The 16196-nt window shown below is 42.3% G+C and overlaps 1 protein-coding gene across 1 annotated transcript in view; it reads left to right on the top strand.

The window, feature by feature from the left end:
* ADCY9 (adenylate cyclase 9) overlaps nucleotides 1-16196 on the top strand; it is a 76275-nt gene that overhangs the window by 30487 nt on the left and 29592 nt on the right. Inside the window, exons 2-3 of the mRNA XM_026049010.1 lie at nucleotides 10013-10185; nucleotides 14353-14457. Of these exons, the coding sequence (XP_025904795.1) occupies nucleotides 10013-10185; nucleotides 14353-14457 (278 nt within the window). The remainder of the gene's footprint in view (nucleotides 1-10012; nucleotides 10186-14352; nucleotides 14458-16196) is intronic.

Raw genomic sequence — 16196 nt, 5'->3', positions numbered from 1 at the left:
TCTGGAAAGATACAGAGGGGAGTGCACAACACTTAGCATCTCAAAACAGGACCGTAGGTGCTCCTGCGAGGACTCTCAGTTGATCTTTTGTCCTAGCAGATACTGTATGCCCAAAGTTTTGATGATTTAATTGAAGATAGAACTTTAGTAACGCCTGCTCACGTGGTGAGTGCTCCCCATGTTTGCACTACTACTGCACCTTGTTATGTGGAAGTGCCATTTGCAGCAGTTTTATTTTCATTGATTGTATTTTTCAGTACTGAAACAGTACCCATTTAAAACTGTCGACTGTGTGTAAACAAGCAGCACATACGTTAATAACAACTTAACTGGATTTGCAAGTGTCTGTATTGCACAGTGCAGGAGGAATAACAGGGGAGAATTGTGAAACTACCCAAATTCAGGAGTGCAGCTTCATCTCTGTTTGTCTAGTCCCTTGTAGCTCTTTTGAATAGATATGTTGATGCTAGCACAATTTCCACACCGGGCAGTATTGGTTGCTATATTGGTGTTTTGTTACAACATGCTGGCTGTTCTCCAAGAGGGGAGAAAAGTAATAATCTTGATGCAAATATTAATTCTTCAAGCAATGCTGGTAGACTGTGATGGCAGGTGAGAAAATGATCATCTTTTTATGTAATGTGCAGTTTTATTAGTTTCGATTTGATCCCTTACGGACACTTCTATTTTTTCTGAGCGTGATTTCTCTCAGGCTAATCAAGTTAGTGAAGTTTTTACATCACTTGTACTTGAAGGAATGCACTTCATGGAAACCTCAGCGAGCGTTCTTGTTGTCCAGAGGCTTGCTGTCTTGCCCTTTTCAAATAAACCTTTGTTAAAGTTACTTGCATAGGACAGGGGTCATTGTTCCATAGAGGTCCCAGTGCCAATAAACAAGCATGGAGAGATGCTGACATGGGCTTGTAACAAACCTGGAATAACTGGCAGAGTCAGTAGTGCACATTTCCTTTTTTTATTGCTTTCTGTGATAGGAATTCATGATAAGTTGTGGACATATAGAGCCAATACTGAAGAAGGGCTAAAGGAGAGGGTTGTTTTACTAGTATGTGGCTGAWCTTTAGAAATACAGGAGTTAGAGGCCTCTTTTCTGTTGTCACGAAGATGCTTGAGATGATATATTTCCATTCTGACCTAAGTGAATACGTAGATGCTTGCTAAGTGTTTTCAATATTACTTTATGAGTTGCTTGGGGGGGAAAAATAATCAAAAAAATGATGATGACAGAATGGCATCATCTTACCTTAACTTCAAAAAATAGGATTATAAATTTTTAACAATTATCCACCAAATGAAGTTGCACATGCAGGGCGCACCAGCCCTCAGAGTAGATGAGTGCACGTTTTGAGAGAGCAACGAAGCCACACGGCCCTCAGGGAGGGCAGGATTCGCCCACACCGTCGCCCTGGTTCACACGAAACGCTGAGTTAGCCCTGGAGGACCCTGAATACCTGCGTTATGCAAGAGGGAAAGAATTTGCCCAATTGTAGCCCTGTCAACACAAAGAGATTGCACCAGCGCAGCAGCACAGACTTCCAAAATCTTGTTTAAATTGGTGCGTGCTCTTGTCTGGATTCTATTAAAATAATATTAGTACCAAGAGCCACAATAGCTCACTTCATTACTAAATGCCTCAGCAGGCTCAAGTTGCAGCAGACTATTGTGCTTTTTTATTGGAATCCTTTCCTGCATCATGCATGCTTGAGATTTATCATTTCTAAAATATCGGTCCGAAAGAGGTGAAGTCTCTGAGGGCTGGGTGAAATATTGTAGAGTGGAATTTCTAATAAATTTCTCATCGCCTTCAATCTGGCCGTGTCTTTTTAGTTCAAGATTAAAAGTTCTCGTCCCTTACAGCCTTGAGATGGATAAAYTTGCAGGTGGGCTCTATCTCTGTTCCCCACATTAAATTGCATCTGTGTTTTGCAGGGGCTGGTACTGGCCCTCTGCATTTCCCAGGAATGCCGTCCGGTCCATGGACAGGAGAAAATTGAAGACATGAGGTGCATGTGTGTCTGGAGTGCTTGGGGCTTTGTATAATTGTCCCATTTGGAGGGGTGGAATTTTCTCCAGAAATCTGCATCTATCTGTGTAGTTTTGGCTTAGAATCCTGCTGATTGAACAGATTGTTTGAAGTCCTTGCTTGGGACCAGCTTTGGTATAACTTTTTTGGTTGCTTGCTTGTCTCCTGCAAACAAATCCAATTTGAAGTTAGCAGCAGTTTTTGTTTGATGTAACAAAATGAAGCTTTGGAAGTGGGCTCTCCGTACAAGGATTGTTACCTGGTTGGAGCAGTCTGGAACATGGGAAGTTTCCGTGTGCGTARCAGTTTCAGTGTGGAAATGTTCATGTCACAGGGACTGGGCTGAAATCTCCAAGAGCCTCCAAGGGAACCTCCTCGGGTGACTCCCTCCATCACCACCGTGTTGTCCCCAAAGCCAGTACCATGGGCCAGCCCGCAGCAGCAACTCCATGCAGACACAGGGCTGGTGCTCAGGGCATGAGGAGTTGGAGGTGTCTCTCTGCTCTGTGTTGCATTTCAGAGAGTTCTCTGTTATACTGGATGGTAATACGTGGGCCTTGAAGTTAGGATGGTCTGCTGCCTTAGCTGTGTGTTTCTGCTCTTTGAGGGACCTTACTTKCAATTACGGGGGGAAAAAAAGCATTTGCATGCTAAACAAGAAACTGAAAGCAAACATCTTTTTTCGTTTTTCTTTTTTTTTTGAGTCCTCAAATGTAAACCATCTTTACAGAGCTGCGACCCTATCATTTTTCTTCATTTTAAGACTAGAGTCTCCAGCCTGCCAAAGCAGGCAGAACCTATTGCCCATCTAAACTGGTTTTCCATGTGCTCCACATCRGCGGAGCCCGGTCCTGCCAGGCCGGCAATGAGCAGCACGATGGGGCGCGAGCGGCCTCTCCGGGCCCAGAGGCCTCAGCTCCTCCAGTCCCATCTCCCTCTTGCAAAGCGTCAGTCCTGCTCTGCCCTCTTCAATAGGTAAGCCCAAATCACCTTGGGCTGGATCAAYGCCCTCTTCTTGCCTTAAATATAGGAGCGTCTTATATCCCTATTCTAAGGACTCCTCAGAAAACTTAATCTTTCCCACAGCAGACTAAGAAATCAGGTGATTTGGTCTAAGTCAGCATCGTGTTTTCCTTTTGCCAATAGAACTTAAGGGGTGGATGTGTGTGTGTGTGTGTGTGTGTGTATGTTCCTGGGCCAGCAGTTGTAGCTGGACCATTCAGTTTGAGCTGCAAGTCCTCCATGGGTTCCTATTGGCCTTTATTCGCTGCTTCTCTTGCACAGGTGAAAAGAAGATAAAAGAATCTAAATGAGGAATAGGACACAGGGCTTTATGCTGGCATAGGTTTGGACTCAGAGTTCCCCCTTGTAACTGGCAGGTGTTGAACCGCAATTAGGCACGTGGTGTTGATCAGCATTTTCCAAGCCCGCTGTTGTCTGTTCGCTGATTAAAAGTAGGCATTTCACTAAACAAAGGAGACAGAAGAAAAACAGGGGGTTCTGTAAGACAGGATATGTTTTTGGTTTCTCTTGCTCCTTGCAGTTCATATGTTGGGACTATGAAGATAGGGTTGGGATTTGAGATTTTTGGCTGTTTCTTTTGGCTTTCCAATTGATAAAATTCTGCTTCTTATTATTGTTGTTTCTGCTTTCCAGAAACGTGAGATAATGAGTTGGCTCATAAATTCCCGGGTCTAATTTTAGTCACAGGAAATAGAGTCTATACATTCAAAGTGCTTTTCCAGGTAGGAGTGTTTCTTACAATCCAGACATTTTGTAATCGCCTGCTTTTGTTTGCACGGAGCTGAAAATAGTTTCTACCGCTAAGACAGCAGGACTTTCTTTGTCTGAAATGCAGCTTCASAGGCTGGAGAAAATTATTTCACATGAAGTTATAAAATATTTTCATGTATGATCCCCCAAGGTAAGGACAAAAATGTTGATAAAAATCGTGTGCGTTATATTAGCTATATTGATGAAATATTCTGATCCTTTTTTTTCAGGTCAGTGAAATGCTTGGCTGCAATTTTTTTTAATTGCTTGAAATTTTAAAAAGTGTATATGGGTCTTTGCATGCCTAACTGCCTCAAAAACAGGAGCATAATGTTAAACTTCAAAGTGATTTCAAGGTGTTGTGATTATTACTTGCACGTAGCTGTCCAGCTTTCGCAACGGTGAAAATTCAATTAACTGGAAGATGGTTTGCAAGTTTGTCGCAACCCTTTTGATTATCCAGTTGGTATTTACCAGATACTGTTACCCAAGTGAGGGTGTTTATCTGATCTTCTGCTTCCCTCAGCACAGATGAATACTTCAATCATAAAATTATTAGGATCTTCAAGGGGAAAAAAAAAAGCTCTCTGAAGTTGGTTATTAATTTGATGATTTTTGTTAGCAGGTTAAGATTGCAAAATGGGACAAATAACTATWATTATTTAAGTAACAGCCCTCCTTTGCGTTGGAAGTTGCACATACTTTGGCACTGCATTCAGCTGAGTTACTGGGTGCCTCTTGGCTTGTGTTTTGTTAGCTATATTGCTGGGTGTTATCCAGGAAAAGAATTTTAAAATTCTTTTTATATTTGTCCATTTTGAGGTTTGCTCTCTAACCATTTCAAACGTTTATGTATGTTGAGCAAGATCTCCTGTTGTGGTTGCATGTAGCTGCTGCTGATCCATTAAGCACTTGTCTATTATCTGTGTCAGCGTTACTGTACGTGGGATTGTTTGAGTGGAGCATAGTTTTCCCAACGCAGGTATATTATTTGCACTTAAGGTAGTCACTGTGTCCTTAAGTTGTGCTAATTCTTAAATAGCTGTTTGTGATGTAGCCGTCCATTCTCCAATTCACTGAATTAGAATATTTTGCTATCGGTTTGCAGTGCAGTACTGGGTGTAGGAAAATGAGGAAGATAAATATGAATAGATAAGACAAGGAAGGCGTTTTAAGAATAAGATATTTACTATTTAAAAAAAGCTTGAACTCGGCCACATGTTCTACGGCTGATTTGTGGCTGAGCCTCCAAGAGCTCATGGCAGGTATGGTATTACTTCTTGCATGAGCATTAAGTTAGATTGCTATCAGAAAAAAAAAATTTAAACTTCTTTAAGGGAAAAACAAAAACATAGGAAAAGGAAATTTGAATTAGTAGTAGTGATATATGTGTTTCCTTTTTTTTTTTTTTTGACTGTTGTTTGCCTGTCACTTTACTTGCTAGAAATTGCAGAGCAGGTCAGAGTCTGATGAAATTGTATGGTAACATGGAACATTACAACATAGTTTGTTATATGAGGAAACTTAAATGTAGGTCTTGCTTTTCTTTCCTGTGAATGGCGGTAGCTGAATACCAATTGCTTCTCTCACACATCTTTGTGAAAGTAACAACTTAATGCATCTTAAAAGGAAAATTCCCTTTAAAGTCAATGGAGGAAATTTTGTGTTCTAAGAGAAAGAATGAGGTGATTATGGAGAAGCATTAACCTGAAACGGAGTTACCACCTATCAATCTCAGAAAAAGAGGAACTAAGAGCAATCTTGAACCGCCAAGTGTTTTTATGAGCTTGCTGTGCTGCTAATAGATACGTGTGTGAGGCTACAAATGTATTTTTTTTTTTTACTTTCATTCTGCTTTTACAGGCACTATTTCCTTTATATGCAACTCTAAAAGGTATCAGAGGTGTATATAAAGAAATTAAACTACAAAAAAATACTAGCTGATGTTGTGCTCATCTTGGCAGGCAGGGAAAGGTTATTAGTTAGCGCTGCTTTTAAGTGAAGTGCAGCCGCAAGTTCTTGCTGTTATGTGTGAATGGCAACCGCTTTAGTTCTYTCACAGGAAAACACGTTTCAAGCAGACTCTTGTTTTGGGATGCAAGATACTGCAAAAACATGGAGTTGAAAAATAGGGCTCAGTTATTTTAGTAACCTACCCCTTGACTAATTATTTGGGAAGAAATATGCCATTAAAATATGTTGAYATTAAAGGACGTGTGATGGCAAGGTAAATAATGAAGGAGCATATCCCCTTTTTACCAAATAGGTTGATATTAATCACAATTAATACCATTTGGATATTATTTCATGAATATATTAATCTTACAGGAGAAGGAAAAAATTGTGTAATTGAAAAGCGATTACCTAAAAAAGAGGGAATTGTGTTAGTCTGTTAAATGCTGCTTCCTGGGAGTTCCTSCAGTTAAAAAGCTAAAGCAATTTGTGGAGGTAGGAACACGAATATACAGCAAGTGGGGGATTACATTTTCATTACATGAATCATTGAGACCATGAGTGAAATACTGTCATTATTTTTTGGTGTCTCTTCCTTAGAATCAGTATTGAAAGGAGTTTCAAAAGCATTCCATGTTCAATAGGTTGTACATATGAGCGTTCAGTTTGACAGCAAGAAAGAAGTTTTCATCTTTGCTTTTAACAGAGAGCTAAAAATTTTCAGCGTTTGTGCAGTTAGAGCATCAGAAATCAAAATGAGTCTTATTTTGACAAGGGTTTGCTTAGCAACACTTCTGTTGGTTCTGCTTCTCTTGGGGTCTAGCACGGACAGCTCCCAGCTTGGCAAACACCCCCGTGATGCCCACTGCTGTACAAGAAGTCAGATCACATTGGCACGAGCGCATCCCTCAGCCCGGGATGGCAGAGACCCTCCAATATGAATGGGGAGCCTTGCCGGGCACTTTCATGCCTTAAAGACAAGGGAAGGAAGCAGCTCATCTTTTGCCAATATGTAACTTGGTTTTTGGAGGGGAGAAAATAACATGTAAATTAGATTAGTATGTTGGAGGGAAGGGGTCGTTGGGGTCCCCCCCCCCAGTCTGGTGCTGTATTTCTCCTCAAAGGAATTCTCCAGCTTCTTGCTCTTGGCTTATGAAAGGCAGCTTTGGAAAAAGCAGAAGTGGGCTGTTGGATGAAGCCTGCCCAAGTGCGTATCTGCTATCAAACAGTTTGAAATTGTGGGTTATTTTCTAAGCATTGACTTTGATTAAATTTGAAAGAGGGAGAAATGAGCAGTATAAAGGTCGGGGATGGCAGGAGAAGTCCCGAGTCAAGCTGTTGTACAGCCACAGGTTGCAGTTTATTGTATTTCACATAAAACAGCATCTCCTCCACTGCTCGTGTCTTAACTTAATGTTTCTCTATTACCTAGTTTAAACCTGCCGTGTGGTAATGTGTTTTTCCTTCTACACGCTTTTTTTTTGTGACAAAGTGCTGCTTGTAGCAACTCGCTGCATATTGAGGAGAAGGAAAAACACTCCTCATGTATTATACATTTAGCTAAACGAATACTGTTCTGCTGCATTAATGATCCATTTTTTCAAACCAAAATATTTCAGACTGAACATAGGGGTTGCTTTGTGAAGGGTTACGGCATTGCAAGGAATATAAAGCAAAAAAGCTTCCTTTTTTGACACACGAACTTAGTGTTTAATAGCGAACGAAGTGTTAGGCGGGCGGTGTTTGCAAAGTTCCGTGGTGAGTAAAGGTGTTTAAACAGTCTAAATCTCAAAAAGCCTTTCAAAAATAACCGTTTCTCCCCCGTTTGCCTTGCTGGGCCCTTGATCTCGGGAGCCCTTGGCGTTTGGAGGCGCTCAGCAGCTGGACGCCTCACGTTACCGCCTCACGTCGCCGCTGCCGCCGCCTCGCRTCCGCCTGGCCCCTCAGGAGCCGCGCGGGGCGGCGAGCAGGGGGAGGCCGCGGCAAACGGGGCTATCGCCACGCCAGCCCCGTGCCAGCCATTTTAGCCCTCTCTAAACCCTGCGCCTACGGCATGTGGCCCAAAACTCGGCGTGTGAGAACCGGCTCAATGCAAGATGTTGCAATGGCTGCTTTTGGTTAGCAGGGCTGGCCGCATATAGGAAGTATGAAGGGTGGAGTGGGCTGGAGGAGCCACAACCCGCTGTGGTCGAAGGTTGGGGAGAGTGTGGGTATTGCTTTTCCAAACAAGTTTTCAATTACTGCAGCGCCGTCGTCTTTTCACTTTTTCCTCCACRCGGAGCTCAGACCGGAGATAATTTTGCTTTATGCAACACAGCTATGAAATAATTACGCAGCACAGTAAAAGCGAGTGAGAGCGTTTAAGAAATGCCTGCTTAAAAACACAGAGCACAAGCAACGATATTATTTCCTCCTTTAAAAGGAAAGAAAAAAAAAGTGGCAGTGGGAAAATAATGCAGTTGCTTTAAGGTAGCTTTTAAAAATAGGGACTAGCGAACTGAGTGCTCTAGATTTCTCCAGGGCAAACGTATAATTGTAAGCTGATTGTGGCAAATTCCTTAAATTGCAGCCCCCAGGAATATAGGTTTTAAAGAGACAGTCCCATGGGCAGAAGCCAGCAGCAGCTTTGGATTTAATGCAACAGCAGTGACAGAGTAAAGTCCAAATGCTGCTACAACTGGTATGAAATGGAGACTGGCTGCAGCTCGAATAAGTTGAGCTCATGCCCCTGACCTGGGGCAAGAAGCTCTCCCAGTAGCCGGTGGCCTGAAGTAAAACGGTCGTGAGGCTGCACCTCTCTACGTGGTGGAGAGGGGTGCAGGAATTTGAATTGCTAGCGGAATAAACAGAGAAGCRGGGAGAAATGCTCTTACTAGATCTCTTATTTTTGTTGGGAAGGTTGCAGACAAAGCATTGTCTGTGTTGCATATTGCAGAGAAAAAAAATGTTTGTAGAATATGTAGGTGTTTTCTYGTTTTTTCTTCTTTTTAAATCTCTGAACAAAGTTATTAGGAAATGACTTGATCGTAGTAACAGCTGTTGCTGGACCACTGTCTTCAGCGGAGCAGAGCAGAGCAGACCTGGCAGATTTAGTTGCAGCTTTCATCCTAAGCAAGGAGGCRAGTGAAGGCTGGTGATCATCGTGATAGTCATGTGTCTGAATACAACTGGGGGATGAGTACCTTGCCAAAAAAATAGCAGTGGTTTGCCAAGCCAAGTACAAAATCAGCGAGAGATCACATGGGAATCTGTCTTTCAAAACAAGGCCGGGAGAATTTGGTTCAAGAATCACATGGGGCACCAGTCTGACCCTGCAGAATGACAGAGTCCAGGTTGAAGAGGTGATGCCCTCCGTGATCTTATGGGTGGAATCAATAAGTGGGATGAGTAGTTCCCTGTCAGTCTTTGTGCTCAGACCATGACCCAAAATATCGTAACACCTTTGTGAAGTAAGGCAATATTCAAAACAGAATACTGCTGTATTTGATAAAATTGTATTTTTTTAGCAGCACTGCCAGCCTGGTCTTCAATATYGGATCTCGTTCCCAATTATGCTTCAGTTCATGCAACAGTTGCAGGGAGTGTGTGTGTGGGAGTGTACGTGCGAGAGGGAGATTGATGTCGTTCTTGAAAAATGTGAAGTCTTCCCTAACGATGAACACCCATCAGAATTGCTAGCACTTATACCCCATTTCCTGCCTCAGTGTGTTACCAGCATTAATCAGTCTGCACGATATCTCTCTGGGAAATGGAGGTTATAACTGGGAGGAATACATACACATTTCCAGAATTGCAGCATCGGTTCAGATATTGCTGGAAAACAGGCTGTGAACACAGGCTGTAAATACTTTGCCAAATAAAGAGTTAATGTCAGAGCTCAGATTGCAGTTTTGAAGTGAATGTGTTAGGGTTTAGCTTTTTTCTCTAAAGTATGTGGGTAAAAATGGAATAAGAGAAGTACATGTCATTCGTGGCTGATGCAGTGTGCTAGAACAGTCTCTTGTATCTGGGACAGCACATGTTGGGCAGATACAATTCCTACCATTTTATTCGCAGTATCTTTATATTCCTGATGGTTGTTCCCAACTAGCATCTGGGGTTTTTGAGCTGTGCTCCCGAGCCATGATAATCGAATAGTGTGAAAATCGGCCTTTTTAAATAGTTACCATATTTCCTCCATGAGAAGTCAAAGGGAGTGCTGTTTTTGTTATTTAGCTATTCTGACTGTTCATTTCTTTTCTGCAGGTTTAAAGACTTACCTGATATCTGGTCAGAAGGTGAAGGACCCTCCCTGCAGCTGCTCACAGGCTCTGCTTCCTGGCTTGGAGTCGGGGGATGCAACTAAGATCCAGGGAGCGTCGTCAGCTGAGAACACCGGTGATTTAACGAAGACTCTCAAACRTGCAGAAAAACCCAAGGTCAGTTCTTGTTCCAGAGTTGAGCAGCGTGGACCTCAAACTGTACCGAGAAATGAGAGATGAGCAGAGAGGAGAACCTTATGGTTTACTTATTGATTTCTTTATATATAAATATAYATAAAAGTTTGTGGGAGGAAAAAAATTGCAAAGYCAAATGCGTGACAAGGAATCTCTGAAATAATATAAGCACTTTTTAAAGGTGATTTCAGATAAAGAATTTCCGTAATGTTTATATTTCAAGACTGAGATATCCAACCTTCTTTATCAATGGTCTCAATTTATAAGGAGGGGAAAAAAAAGAACTGGTGCCTCATGCAGATGTAATTTCTGTGATTTTCTGCATTCACTATGTTCTGCTTCCGCTTTTCCCTATCATGTATGTCATGTGCCTATGAACCTGCCGTAGGAGTATGTAGCAAGCAATACTAACTCTACCTTGCCCCTCATCTCTGTGCCTCCCTCTCCCCTAACAAGGAGAAAAAAAAAGGGAAGATAACAGGTTTTGGGGTAGGCTCTRGTATGCTCCTGCAGCCCGTGGCAGTGCTGCATTTGCTCGCTATAGAACGTTTATCTATGCCTAAGAGCGATGACTCGTATGGATTCAGCGTAGAAAAGTGCTAACATTTTGTTATGTTCACACCTCTCACTGGAGCTCTTGACAAGTAAATCTGTGAAACTGTGTGTTACTGTGTTGTTTTGCTGTTACTCTCAATCTTCCAAGGCAGAATAGACTTCCCAAACAACAGATGACGCTTCTGAACTCCACCATCATTAGATCTCATTAGATCTCAATTTMCTCCTGAGAGGATCTCTTCAGCACAAATTTTATAATTAACAGACAGAGTTAATTGGCAAATGCCTTTGCTGTTTGTAGGTGTGTTGTCTGGGTTAGGAGGGATGGCTGAGGCTTGTGCCTGGTTTTAGTTTTGGACACAAAATACTGGATCACCAGTGAGGCCAGCCAGCCGGCTGATGCTGCGGTGCAGCCAAGAGTGTCTGACTGCAGGAAGCAGCTTTAGCCACATTTGCTCCTTCCCCTGAGTATGCACTGTGTACAACTTGACTGGTCCTAAGCTGTCGGTGGTACTTTGCTATTCCTGTTCTTTTCCCATATATAAAAAGAGTGTATTTGGCATCCCTGACGTGCCAGCTCTCCAGCTCTTGCTTTTCTTTCAGTGAAGGTGATAGGAAAATCTGCTGCAGAGCAACGAATCTGAACCACTGAGTCAGCCTGTGCTGCTCGCTGCGTGGCCGAGGAGCTGGTGAGGCTGATTCCGAGCAAGTGGCTGAGAAGCAGCTTGCATTGGCACAGACACCTCRCTCTGCCTGTGGCTCCCTCGGCATGAGTGTGGGTATCCTGGTGGCATCTGAGTGGCACAGCCCTATACCATTAGTGTGGCCTAATTCCCAGGTTAGGGAAGGAAAGCAGGGAGGCCCGAGTGCCATTGGGCTGCCAACCTTGCACTGTTGCTTTCAAGGGATGCTCTGGCAATAGTGAGTAACAAACCAATCTGCTCCRAATAGTGAAGAAAGAATAAAATACCAAGTGGAGCAATATTGAGCTCCCGAGCTCAGTATTGACCCTGGCTGCAGTGCATGGAGTAGAGTGAAAAGAGGAGGGATTAAACAAAGCAGTAAAACTCAAGTTACTGCTGTGGGAGGAAGTAAGTATGCCCTGTTAATGTCAGACAGCAAAGTGAAGCTTTAACTGGAGGGCAGTGAAGTATCATACTGTCCTGGCTGCTCTCAAGGTTTACATTTATGTAATACATTTATTAGATATTAAATTGGGGTACTTCTTGTTAAAATAACCCGAGTCCAAAATGCAGTATGCTGTTGAGATTCAGCTGGCCCTTCAGGAAGTGTTTTCTAAAACACAGATGACTTTGAAGAAAGGTGACACAGTTGTGTCCCTGTTCCAAAACAAGGAGTATGTAACCTTGAGACAGGCTGCTGGCACGCACTGTTTGGTTGCCTGCCTGGCCCACTTCCTCTGGCTTTTTACTCTGAGACCGTCTTGACGTCTTAATTACTGTTTAAATGCTGAAAGCTGATCTGCACAGTGCAAAAGTGCAAACATGCCTTTCCAGATAAATGAAGGAGAAGCTAAAATTGGCAATTCAAGAAGAGAAGCTTCTGCAGAAAAACAAGTGCCTGCTCAGTGTCAGCCTTCGTGGGTACCCTGTCAACCATTGTCCGAAATTTATGCTTATAGGTACCTGTTTTTATTCATCACCATGAGCACTGCAGGTCTTGGCAGTGATTATCCAAGCAGTCAGACAACACTTTGCAGATAGTGCTGCCTGACTTGTCCTAAGCATCTGGATGCTGAAGTGAATCTTGAATGACCACGACTTAGCTCTCTGTACTGTCTGATAAGCATCTGTACAATGCAGGACCAAAGTGTGTGAGATAAGGATGAGGATGCAATTCACAAGAATACTGAGGTATTTAGAAACACTTCTCTGTGTGTCTTGTGATCACGGTTGGAGCATGTTTGCAGTTGCAAATGGTACTTGCTTAACAAAGCCTCGCAGGTTACAGATACTGCAAACTCACCAGCAAGTTGTCAAGTGTGGATGAAGTTTAGATCCAGTGTTTTCTCTGCCTGGGTAGTCTGTCACAGGAATGGTTGTAGACCAGGAAGGCTGGGCCAGACCTTCAAGGAACACATGTCATCCATGTTAGAGTTTGTTGTTGTTGTTGCATTTTGTTTCTTTGTTTTGTTTTAAGGAGTTGGCTTCTTTTTTGCCTTTTTAAGTCTTCAGTTTGCTGGTAGGGTCTGGAGATAAAATTTGCAAAAGAAGCATCACTTACAGGCCAACTGTTTTAAATACAAAGCTGAAAACAGTATCAGCGTGGGAGGAGATGACTCCTGTTCTAGAGAAAAATCTAGAAAAGTGGGAGGTACAAAATGATAGTGAGGTTAAAATATTCTTATTTTAAAGGGAATAAGGTTTGTTAGTTCATTGTCATGCCCAGTTTTAAAGCTGTTTAACACTGTTTTATGTAAATTGATCAAGACATTCATGATATTGTCCTAGACTTTTTTTAATAGAATCCAATCACATGCTGTCTTCATCTGTTTCCACGTAATTTTAGTACCCCAACCCAGACCATGTCCCTGAGGAGCAACAYGTGGGTGATCTGCTTGCTAAGAAGGCCCAGAATCTTCATGAAAGAATTTAAGAACACTATTGGCTGATTAGGTAGATTAGCAGTCATTGGAATACTGAACCATAACCATGACTGTAACAAACTTAACATTTAAGATGCTCCATTCTTGAATTGCAGATATGACACCAGCAAAGGGAAGATGCTTTGAGTGAAAAGTCAATCCTCAGAAACAGTTAATACGCTAGTGTTTGACACAGGGAGTGAATTTAAGGGAATAAATTGTCATGTTTTTGGACTAGGAGAGACACGTTGGATGCAGAGCTTGGGACAGAAGGTGCATGCAAGACTCRAGCTGCTTGGGGGGAGCTTTATCAAGGTGTTTAGGGAGAGGACTAAACTGTCATGTAGTCCAGGGTGCCCAGCTTAGCTGCTCCTCTTGGTGACTGGTGTGCCTCTACCCGGGTTTGACAAGCTTGATAACTAATACACTTTAAGAGCATAAGACTTGCTAATAGGGATGAGCTAGGGTCCATCTAGTGCAGTATCTGGTCTCTATATGGCCAGTGCTAGAGAAAAGTTAGAAGARCTTTGCAAGGTACAAATAGGGAATTAATACTCCTCAAAAAGATYGCCTCTTAACTCAGAGGGAAAAACTGAAAGCTGACATTTAAGGTTGCTTCCGAAATGTTACCCACAACTATTACAACTCCTGATGTTTTTGTTTCCGTGTTTCCGATGATATTTACTCAATATTTGGCCTCTGTAACATTCCGTAGCCTGAGCTCCACTGTTTTATAAAGCTGTGTTAAAAAAGATATTTCCCTTTGTTAGTTTTGGAATTACTGCTTTCCATTTCTCTATGCCATTAACGGTGTGTCATGGTGTCTTGTGTTCTTTTGAATTTTGCTGTATTTTGTGCTAAGTCTTCACTCAGCTGCTTAACAATGTCATTCAGATCCTTCAGTAAATGTACCAGTGGACCAAATTACAAAGTGCATAAGATGGTGGCACCCRAATGTTCCTGGCTAAATGTTTTTTGTCTCATTGCAGCCTTGTCCTTCATGTAGTACCACCCTTCCTCCCCATTGCGATATCAGCATAGAAGAAGGAGCTATCCAAAATGGTTGTCAGGATGAACACAAAAACAGTACTAAGGTAATTTAGGCTTCACCACATTCCCCTCATTCCTTTAGTTATCTTCCTAATTTTTGCATTGCATTGCTTTATTTAACCTTTTTAAGCTGCAGAGCTGATTTAGATTTGATTTTTTTTTTTTAATTCAGAACTGTAGTTGAGGCAACACAAATTTTCAGAATGACTGATAATTTTGTTGGCTTGGTTTGAAACCAAGAGGGACCTGTATTTCGAACTCTAAATTCTGCTGAGGCTGCCCAAGGAAAGAGGCAGAAACACCASTACCACTCTGTCCTTGACTTACACCACTAGATTAGGGTCACCTAGCTGCAAGTCTTGCCTATGGCTGGCCAATTCTTCTATGTAGTAGCTCTAAAACACAACCTTTCCTGCTCATCCACACGACTGAAACTGTCACCATCTAAGCTCTTCACATCTTTTTCTCCCTGCTAAATGCAGTCTTAYATATACAGCGTCCTGCTGCAAAGATTATTTTCCTTGCTGGTTGCTTAGATATTCTCAGGAAAGCCACCTACTTTCCCTGCAGTACCAGACATTACATATTTGTCATCTTGTTCATGGCCCTTCATAGCCTCTCTGCTCTGCATTTTGCATCTTATTCTTTCCTGAAAATTAGACTGCCACCGACATGCAGAGTGGATGCCAGTTCTCATCACCTGCCTGTTGTATTTTCCAAAAATATTAATGCCTCTATCCAAAAGATATTAATGTCTCCCTGCAAAATATTAATGCCTCCCTCTATCAGGGAGGATTTTTACAGATATACTCGGAGTTAGCCATCCCATTTCTTCAGATCTGTCTTTAAAACTCTGCTTGCATGTAGTGCTGTCCAAACACTTGTCTGAGAAGCTGTTACATGAACCTGTGTTTGTGTGTCTGCGTTCTGCCTGTGTCTGACCTGCTGTCCCTTGTGCTTAAGCTGTAAGCTCAGAGGTAGAGACAGCCTCACAGYACTGTACCAAAGTGGTATGTATTATATTAGGCCACATTTCTTTCCCCTGCAGCTGTATTAGCTTCTTGTATTTTAATAATCAGATCATTTAATCTTGGCGAGAAGCGATCTGTACAGTATTGAATAAAATGTCATTAATTTCAGTTGAAGAAGCTTGCTACTGGAAGCCAAGTCAGATATCCCTCATTTGCTCTGTTTATTTGCTGCTAGTAAAAATCGGATCTGTTATGCGCCTCTCCAGTGAATCTCAGATGCCTGTTTAAATGAGAGTACATGCACAGAAATTACTGTGCCATTTGATTTCCAAATCTTCTTTAAAATCTCCAGTTTCGTAGGAAGATGGGTCCTAAGCTTGACTCGCCCCTCCCTAGGTTCTTTCTTTCCCCACGCCCAATGCTGCACTTCGTGTCGGCTTTGTAATATCCAGGTTCTCCGTCTGCCTCTCTCATCTCCTTAAATGTATGTTCTACCACTTCTTCAGTCCTTCCTTGTGTCCTGTCTTCCTTTGGAGCTTTCCTGTCCCTCTATGAGAGGAAATTGTCACAGGGTGCACTGAATTCGAGAGCTCAGAACTGTACGGCCCGTTGCCATCAGAAACCACAGTAACATTGSGGCTAATGACATTTATTAAACAGGGATTTTCTCCTGACACACAAGCCGTTTCAAATTCTAATCCTCCCCTGTTAAGATTAACAGAGTGGAGACAGCACAGGAAAACCTCGAGCTGCCTGAAGGGAAGAATTTTCTTAAGGATTTGAACCTTTACCGAAGAGCTAAAGAGAAAAGG

This window comes from Nothoprocta perdicaria, unplaced genomic scaffold (genome assembly GCF_003342845.1).
Source record: "Nothoprocta perdicaria isolate Ctin4 unplaced genomic scaffold, notPer1 scaffold_59, whole genome shotgun sequence".
NCBI lineage: Eukaryota > Metazoa > Chordata > Aves > Tinamiformes > Tinamidae > Nothoprocta > Nothoprocta perdicaria.
The sequence above is the reverse complement of the archived record's forward strand: the minus strand, read 5'-3'. Positions and strand labels throughout refer to the sequence as shown.